The 9514-nt window shown below is 33.5% G+C and overlaps 1 protein-coding gene across 4 annotated transcripts; it reads left to right on the plus strand.

Annotated features, from left to right (window-relative positions):
- Nucleotides 1-223: 223 nt before the first annotated feature.
- On the plus strand, nt 224-6209 carry LOC126825192 (cytochrome P450 1A1). 4 transcript variants are annotated; one of them, XM_050554687.1, is made up of 5 exons: nt 224-372; nt 1698-2104; nt 2772-3560; nt 4123-4222; nt 5268-6209. In XM_050554687.1, exons 2-5 carry the CDS (start codon nt 1702-1704, stop codon nt 5497-5499), a joined length of 1524 nt encoding a protein of 507 aa, XP_050410644.1. In that variant the 5' UTR covers nt 224-372; nt 1698-1701; the 3' UTR covers nt 5500-6209. The 4 variants fall into 4 exon arrangements, with proteins under 4 accessions (XP_050410644.1, XP_050410645.1, XP_050410647.1 ...); XM_050554688.1 differs by having other exon boundaries at nt 224-351; XM_050554690.1 differs by having other exon boundaries at nt 224-309.
- Nucleotides 6210-9514: the final 3305 nt, after the last annotated feature.

Here is a 9514-nt window from a genome sequence, read left to right on the forward strand (position 1 = left end):
GAACATTTCTAAATGTTATCTATGCATAACAATGTTTATAAAAAATGGATGTTATAAACCCATGAATGGAAATTAAAAATAAAATGAAATTGATTGCGATCGATAAACCCTGTAGCCGAAGATTTCCGAATGTGATTTTTTTGTTTTGAATTTTTTCCATTTTTAGAAAACTTGCGTATCTGGACAACCTCGACTATTATCATTGTTTACAATATGGCTGACCTACGACGATGTTATTTTGGATAATAATATTTTCAATTCAAAACTCCATTCGCCAATTGATTTTTTGTTTGCTTTGAAATTTAGAGAGTAATGTAGTACATTATTATAATTACTCAACACAAAGAAAAGGTTACCTTTAAAGTATAAATGGTTAGAATTATTTTTTTATTAGCAATTTTCCTAATCATTTAGGCCTATTGCCCTATAATTTATTAGGAAAATTGCTAATAAAAAAATAATTTTAAATAAATTAAAAATAATGAAGTAGATCTACACCAGTACATTATTAATAATAAAATTAATAAATTTATATAATTATATTAAATATATAAATTAATTTTTATTTAGATCTGGTAGACCTATAGATAATACAATCAGATTGCTTATATTATAGTATTGATTGTCATATTGATTGATGATCATAAGAAAGATGTGTGGTAGCACGACATTTCGGTCCCACGTCAGTTTGACGATGGTTCAGACTTACTTGATGACTTTTCGGACAAAATCTGGCTATGTTTCGGACTCAGATTGATAATTAAAAGACTGTTGAAAATTTGTGTGATATAATATATAAATATAACAGCTGTTTTTGGGGGGGGGGGGGTTCGTTTTATGTGAGGCTGATAGTTAGTTGTTTTTTGTTTTAGTTATGATTGACAACTCATGTTTTTCCTCATCCAACAAAGAACTGTACCAAGTTTTTTTTGCACATACTACAATAACATCAGGATTATCGGTTAGGCTAATCAGCTTTAATTGTTGCCATTTCTATTATTGTGTTTGGCATGGTTCCTTTGCGTTAGATTAGACTTGAGTGAAAATCATCGCCCAGCTTCATACCGGTATTTGGTTTATGGAACCTAATGTTTGAGAATTGATTGAGCTTGATGTTTCATTTTTATTTTTTTATATTGTTGCATGAAGTGAAGCACTCTTCAAAAGGGGTTATCATGAACAGCCCAAGTGTTTATTACTAGTATTAAATTAGTTTGTGGGTATTCAGCTTTGAGCTGATATCCAGTGCAGTCTCATTTTAATACTTCTCAATTCAGGATTACATGTACGTACCGGTTTCTGATTTCTACTTCAGTCAGTAACAATAACTTAAATTTGAGTCACATCCAGAACTTGCGTGTAGATTTTACTATAAAATTATGTCTGGAATCTATTTAATCTAATCAATCACTGTCACATAATGTATAATTGGTGGAAGGCAACATTGAAGGTCTGTTTTGTACATAGCTTAACTATGGATAACTATACGTTGGTTAAAAGTCAACCATTCATTGTTTAAATTTAGCCAAATGTTCAGTAATAAACAGTACTTAATTATATATCCAAAGCATTGTGTCTTGTGTATATTCTTTATTTATCATGTAAATGTAACAGTGCTTCACATGCACAGTAAGTCAAATGTTTGTTTCTGTTTGTTTCAACTATAACATAATGGTTTATTTTTTTTCTTCTTTTAGAACAATGGAATGCCTAATGGACATACTTCACTTTTCAATTTTTGAAGATTTGATGACATACACTAAAATATTTCTTTGGAAATATCCTCGAGCTATAGCTGTCATCACAATCGTTGCAAGTATTGGTGTTTTACTAAAGACTAGATCAAGAAAGCAGCCTCCAGGTCCTTGGGGATGGCCATTTATTGGTCATCTCAAATATTTTAAAGATAAATATTATATCGGATTGTTCCGTTTAAAAGATAAATATGGTGATGTATATAAATTAAGACTGGGTAGTCAAGAGTTTATAGTAGTATGTTCGTTAGAAGGTATATTAGAGGCGTTAGTTGGGAGTGGTAAGGCATACTGTGGTAGACCAGATATAATATCTTATGATATATTATACAAAGGTGGACGACAGAGAGGTAAGATGTGTTTAGGACTATTCTATTTAAAATTATCTTGGTGGTGTGTAGTGAAATAGGAGGGTTGGTGGATGGCCGAATGGTTAGCATGTGTGCGCTGTATCATAAAGTCCTGTCATTGAGTCAACTGGCGTGGTTTTGATTCCCCAGTTGTACGTGACAAAGAGTAGGGTCGCCAATCCAACCTCGTGGGTTTCCTCCTGGTCCTCTGGTTTTCTCCCACTAATAAAGACCACTACACACAAGCAAATTATTGAAATAAAATTGAACCATAGTCCTGAAATGACCTAGTTTGTGTCCAGTGCGAGTGGATGTTAAATCGTAGTGAATGACGGAGAGCCTGACAGGAAACAGTGGCTAATCATTCAGAAAATATGGAAAATCAAGGTTCTGTGCACATATTGACGTGAATGTAAAATGACCCTTGACACTCGGAATTCGAAATAAGATTAGGCCATAGCACTGCTGTCAGAGCAAAATTTCCCCCATAGCATACTGCATGCATGTATGCTCCTCTTCATTAGTCCAGATGGAGCAAAAGAGTAGGACGTTAAACCTCAGATCATTTCATTTAATATATTTCTTGATAAAAATAATATTGCCTCTTTGTTATTATATGATCTTGAAATGAAACTTGTAGAAAGAAAATTTGTTCTATATTTTTAAGGGGTGGACACTGCAGATTTTCATGAAATGTTGAAAATCAAGAGAAGTTTTATTGACGCCAGTTTTGATGCCTATTGCTCGAACATAGAAACCATCGAAGATAAAATAACCATCGAAGTTCTTGAGGTCATGGATAGCTTTTTGGAAAAGAACGAACCCATTGATCCTTTTTTCATGCTGGAAGCTAGCTGTCTCAATATCACCATGATGTTAGTCTTTGGCGAAAGGTTGGATCCCCGGAAGAAGATAACAAGCGATTTGTTAACAATATTTCACGAGAGGTCATTGTTGAAAGCCTTCACTCCAGATGATTATATTCCACTCTTAAAAGCTTTCAAAACTGACGATCATCTAGATTACATTAAAGCAATCACTTCGAAACAAATAGAAAACCAGAGTAAATTAATTAATTTGCATAAAGACACTTATGATCCATCCAAATTACGCGATATGGTGGATCATTTGTTACTATTTATTGAATGTGGACAAGATTTGGCGTTATTAAATAAAGATGACATGGATTATTTATTGTTGGACTTAGTCAACTATGGCTACGAGGCCATTTCGGTGCTAGTCACATGGTTAATCGGTTATATGGCAGCAAATCCCGACATACAGGTCAATGTTCAGGAGGAGATTGATTCGGTCGTGGAGAGAGATCGACCACCATCTTTAAGAGATCATCCATTTCTACCATACACTACAGCTGTTATACTAGAAACACAAAGAATGGCATCTGTCTTTCCATTTCTTATTCCACATGTGGTTACAGAAAATAGAATTCTACAAGGTAATTGTTTCTATAAGTACTGTGCAATATCTTCTTATATACAAGAAGGGAACTGTGGTGGCTCAGTGAGTGAGATGTATGCTAGCTAACCTGGTGGTCCCGCGTTCGATCTTGGTGTTGGCCGAGAAAGTTTGTCGTGATTTTCCATTGTGTTTCCTCTTGTTAGTGTATAATCATTCATTCCATTTTTTGTAGAATTTTATTTATTCTCATGCAAGGCACAAGAGATCTGGTGAAGCTGAAGGTTATCAGCGCCATGTTGGGTATGTGGTTTTAGAAGAAGACTTGAATGTCCCACTTGAATCATGTGGCTTTTTTTTTCACTATGGAACATCAGAATATTTCATCATTTGCAGAGTTATCCCCCTTTTCCACTGTAAAGACTGATATTGCTACTAAAAAGGATTTTTCAAGGATATTTCTCATTGAAAGTTTTTGTGTGGATGGTTGACAAGTAAGTGAATCTGATCAGTCAGAAGGGATAGAAAACTAAGATCCTGTATCCAGTGCTGGTAAAAGATCTGTAACTTCTTTTGATGTTGTTTGTGATTTTTTTTTCCAGGTTATCCAATTAAAACTGGTACAACTGTTTTATTCCATATATGGAGTTTACATCATGATACAAGATATTGGAAAAATCCCATGAAATTTAATCCTAATAGGTAAATAAAACATTTTAACAAGCGGTTGCCATGCAAGATGTGCCCACATTTTCAAGAGATGGATGGAGAACAGGGAAAATCAAAAGGCCTCATCCTCTCTCCTTATCCCAATACTTCACATCGAATTTGAAAATAAGCATAATACGTCCACATGAAATTGTGGTTGTGGGTGTATAATAATGAAAATTCCATTGATTATTCATTATTTTGTCACTGGTTTTAATGCAAATGTTGCTTTGAGGCATATGACTGGCAAGCTGTCTTTAAAAACAATAGGACTGTGGTATGAAGAACTGCATTTATTTTTGTCAATTATCAACCGCCTTTCCATTTTATGTTCAATTTCATGAAATCTAAATACAGGATATGAGTTTTTAAAACTCGGTTGGATTGTTTCTTTACATTCTACGTAATTTTTTTTGGATTGAAAATGTCATTTGGTGAAGCTTTTGTTAATTTTTATACACCCATATTGAAATATTTTGGTATATGGGCATTGGCCCTATCCGTCAGTCCATACATCCATCATCAACACATTCTTCTGAACATTCTACATTCTTCTGAACATTCTACAGTCAATTAAATTACAACAATTTCCGGTAATTAGTGGGGGGTTGGATGGCTGAATGGTTAGCGTGCGCATGCTGTATCATAAAGTCTGTCATTGAGTCGACTGGCGTGGTTTCGAATCCCCGGTTGTACGTGACAAGGAGTAGGGTTGCCTGTCCAACCTCGTGGGTTTTCTCCGGGTCCTCCGGTTTCCTCCCACCGCTAAAGACCCCTACGCGCAAGCGAATTATTGAAATAAAATTAAACCATATGTTTGTCCCGAAATGACCTAGTTTGTGTCGAGTGGACGTTAAACACCATTTCTATCTCGCTTTCGGTAATTAGTTATGGAGTTATTGCCCCTTTTACAGTACAAAAATTTAGCTTTTTAGTCACCTAAAGAATCACAATGTGAAAATCCTTATGGAATCTTGGATGACTTTTAGCTGCTTTGGGAGTATAATTTAAACCTGTCTTTTGTATTTGTGTATTTCAGGTTTCTAAATGAAGACAAGGATTTAGTGATTCCAGATTATTATATGCCTTATGGTGCTGGTTTACGACAATGTGCTGGTGAAAGTTTAGCAGAGATTGAACTCTTCTTATTCTTCACCACAATAATGCAACAGTTGACCTTCACAGCAGAACAGTCACCTCTTATTCTTGAACCAGAATTCGATTTTCTTATCCGTCCCAAACCATTCCGAGTTAGTGTAACTGAAAGATAATTCACATTGTGTGATCTCCTTTCAACTTTGTGACACGGGTTTCCAATCTTCTCAATATAATAGATGATTTGTCATATCATATATTATATTCATATCCACTATGTTAACACATTTAAATATCAAGCACATCAAATACATGTATCAGAGCTTAGAGAATCAATAATACTGAGTGATGAAGACAATTTAACATTTTTTGGTCCAGTTCTGGAAGTCTCTAGATGGCATACATTACCTCAGTATCCAGACACGGAAGATACTGTGATGTTGTTACCTCCCTTTGCAGGTCATGTCTCTTGGACCTATTAATTGACTAACATTGCACAGTACTATACCCATATTTCCAGGCACAGAACATACTAAGTTGTTCTTACACCACAATTTTTCTTAATAAATGCTCTACACACTACAGTTCTTGTAATTTTTTCAAATCCACGACTGTTTATTTAATCTTATCGCATTTCACAAAGTTGTTATTGAAATATATTATTAGATTTGATCTGATTGTTACATTAGCACCACTCACAATATAAATTTAAAACTTTACATACCATCTTTACTTGATATAGGGCATTGTAGTCGAGGGTATCTTTCTGAACCATTATTCATTCAGCTGAATTCAAGGTTCATTAGTTTCTCAAAGTTTACTACTTGTGCAATTAACAGTTGTTTTTATTTATTTTTGATATATCGTGCAATATTTTGTTGTTTGTAATTTAGGCAACACAAATAAAATAACTTGTTTCTCGGGCACCGCCCGCACGCAAAATTGGTTGCGCGTGCAGTCTATTTATTAGTCTTGATGAAAAAAAATAAATATGTAACGCCCGCCCGCACATCGACAAGCAAGTCGTAAAAAAAATATCCCGCATGTACCTACATCCGCCATACATGTATATCTATTCAAATGTATTAAAACTGATTCAGATGAACATGCTGTCTTTTTTATCCGAACAATGGCGAAGTTTGGCAGATTTGCCTTTTTTATTGATATCGAAAGAACCTCCATTTTGTATCACGTGATATTAATTACCTCCCCTGATAAACTAGAATTTGATTCGTGTTAAAAGTCATTGGCGACAATATTTCAAATTGTCTGCGATATCACCTCGGTGGAAGCGGACGTTAAATAAAACTAACTCACACAAATATTTCAATCATTCGATCGTAATCGGCTCATTATTGCCGGCTTCAGTCGGTCCTTGTTTGGAAAATCCTATTGATAAAATAATGAACCGTAGAACAGGTTAATTAATTATAGCTAAGAATACGATACGATGACGATAGTCGTCATAATGCATACCTTAGAATCTGGGTCATTATAAGCACATTTACGGTAGTTTCGATAATCCGGAAAATAATAATTGGTTTACCGATTTGATGGTTTTACTGACCAGTTGTTAGTTAGATTTAAATAGTCATTCAATATAAACACCGGATAGAACACCGAATATCCTGAGAAACACACCGAATATCCCAAGAAACAGTATTTCCGGCAATCTCCAATACCGATGACACGGTGTGACATGCATTGGTTGGAATTCGGTAAATAATTATAAATAACCCGGCGACACTAGATTTAGTTTTAAATACTGTTTACCATGATTATTATTTTTGATACACCTGGTGAAAGAGGCTTAGTTTTTAAAAATATTGTTGTCTTTATGGAGGGCTATTACATAGTCGTATGGAATTTTATTTTAAACCAATTTCAATTATGTGAATTAAATATGGAAAATTATTTTCCTTTCAGTCAGTGTTCAGTCTCAGTGTTTTAGTAGACTTGATTTTGGGTTTATGTTTTAAGTATGTACAATAAAGTTGAATATAACGGAAAGCAAAAACGTAAACAAGTAATGACTTTCTCATTTTAAAAAAAAAAAAGAAAGACCGCCCTCCCGCCCCAACAATTTTCAGCAAAAGCCAAATTTTATTTTGCACCATCAATGAGTAAAAAAAAAAAAGAAACCGCCCTCCCTCCCTACAGTTTCAGCTGTCAGTTGCCCGAGAAACAAGACATTTATTTTGTGTGGCCTTATATTTTAAATTGTTTTATGGAGATCAATGGCATGTTTTATTTTACACCAGTGACATATTTTATTTATTTTACATTAAGAACTTATTATATTTATTGTACATTAAATGACATTTTTTAGATCAATGCAAAGTTTTTTTGGTTTATTTTAGATGAACTACATATTTGATTTAAGATCAGCGACATGTTTTATTCAAGATCAGCGACATGTTTTATTCAAGATCAATGACAACTTTTATTTAAGAGGAATTTGTGTTGTAATCGAAATTGCTGTAATTTGGAAAAAATGTCTGATTTCAAATATTGTTGCACCTTTGCATAGTCAGGCTCCACGCACACAACTTTAGTTTTTGCATCTTTTGGATATTCAACATATCTTTTTAGTTATTTGGCATTAAATTTTGAAATTTTACAAAAACTTTTATTTATGAATATTTTTGTACAACATTTTATATCAGGTTATAAGATGGCCTGAAGGTTCCAAACATATCAATCTGTAGTTCGTAAAGAGTTTGGGGCTTTTGCTACATTGTTTCTTATCTTGTGTGTCTAAAATGAATTTTATATGCTCTATGGTGCAAAGGTTAAATTAAAAAAAAAATTTATTGCCAAAAATGTCTTCAGTCGGCACCAATTTCTGACAAAAAAAGCACTTTTTATGTAAATGTAATTGATATATTTTTGGAAGCATCCTTAATTGTGCACAAAATGCAGAAGTTCTAGTTTTGAATTTTATTTTCGTCTTCCCGTTATATGATTTAAATGTGTAAAAAAATCACAAGATTGACTTTTTCGAAGGCGTATCACTTTTTTTTATATTTTAACCTTACCTTTCGTAAACATTTAGCATTAAAAAACAAGATCAAATTCAAAAGTAAATCAAAAATTTGTTTCTAATTTCAGCCATATCCAAACAAGAGACACTATTAACTGTCCCAAGCTTTAAAAGTAAAAATATGAACAGAAAGCTAACTTTTCAAAATGGACAATCCGAAAAATTTAGGCCACATCGACTGAAACATTTTTGGAACACCTAATAATATTTCGTGTCCTATTTTTTGGGGAAACTCAAATTTATTTTTTAAGACATCGAAGGGCTAATAATAATAGACCTTTTTATCGAGTTACCAAATCAATTTGAATTTAGTGGAGATGTATTTTAACAGTGATCTGTAAATAACCAAGCGAGTTGTTTTTCAATTATTGTGATATTTTTATGTCTGTCATTATCTGACAGAAACTTTTCCATATGTTCACATAGTCAGTTGTTATTGCATATTTTTTAAAAATATATTTAAGATATTAATTAATGAATTACCATACTGATATTGTGAGAAGATTGAATAATAAGATGTTGTGTGTTTGGTATGAAATGATACTCTACGATATCTCTTGAATCTTCACTCAGATTTCAGTTTATTTTCCTTTCTAAAATAGCACACCCTCTTTGACCTGGGTCAAAAATAAAAATGTTAATTTCACTAAATTTTTATGTGTTGATTTTGTTGACTCTAATATGGCTCTGGGTATGCCTGGTTTGGATGGGCTGTAAACCTGAGGTCCAGCAATTTATACAGCTTATAACTCGCCAATTCTAACTTTATACTTTATTTATTAATTCTATCCAGGTTATCGCCCTTATTAACTTTAAAAAAAAAAAAATTGACATCATCACTCACATCAACTGGCAGACTCGCCTTACAGAAAACAACCACCATCAAGACCATTCGCATTATATCTTTGAGTGAAGTCTGTATATACAGGCCCGGGATTGAAGGGTGCAGTGGACATTTATGGCTGGTCCCCGGATCCATTCACTTGAATTGATATTTGTTGTCTAATTCTTGCAAAGTATGTGTAGTTTTGTCCTTTCCACGGGTGTGTTTTATCGGGTTTATCTTGCGTGTAGTACGGATCTCCTGCACTTAATATTAAAATACATATACCTTAAAACGTTAAAAAAATTGTTATTTTGGGTACCTG

Source organism: Patella vulgata, chromosome 6, assembly GCF_932274485.2.
Source record: "Patella vulgata chromosome 6, xgPatVulg1.2, whole genome shotgun sequence".
Lineage (NCBI taxonomy): Eukaryota > Metazoa > Mollusca > Gastropoda > Patellidae > Patella > Patella vulgata.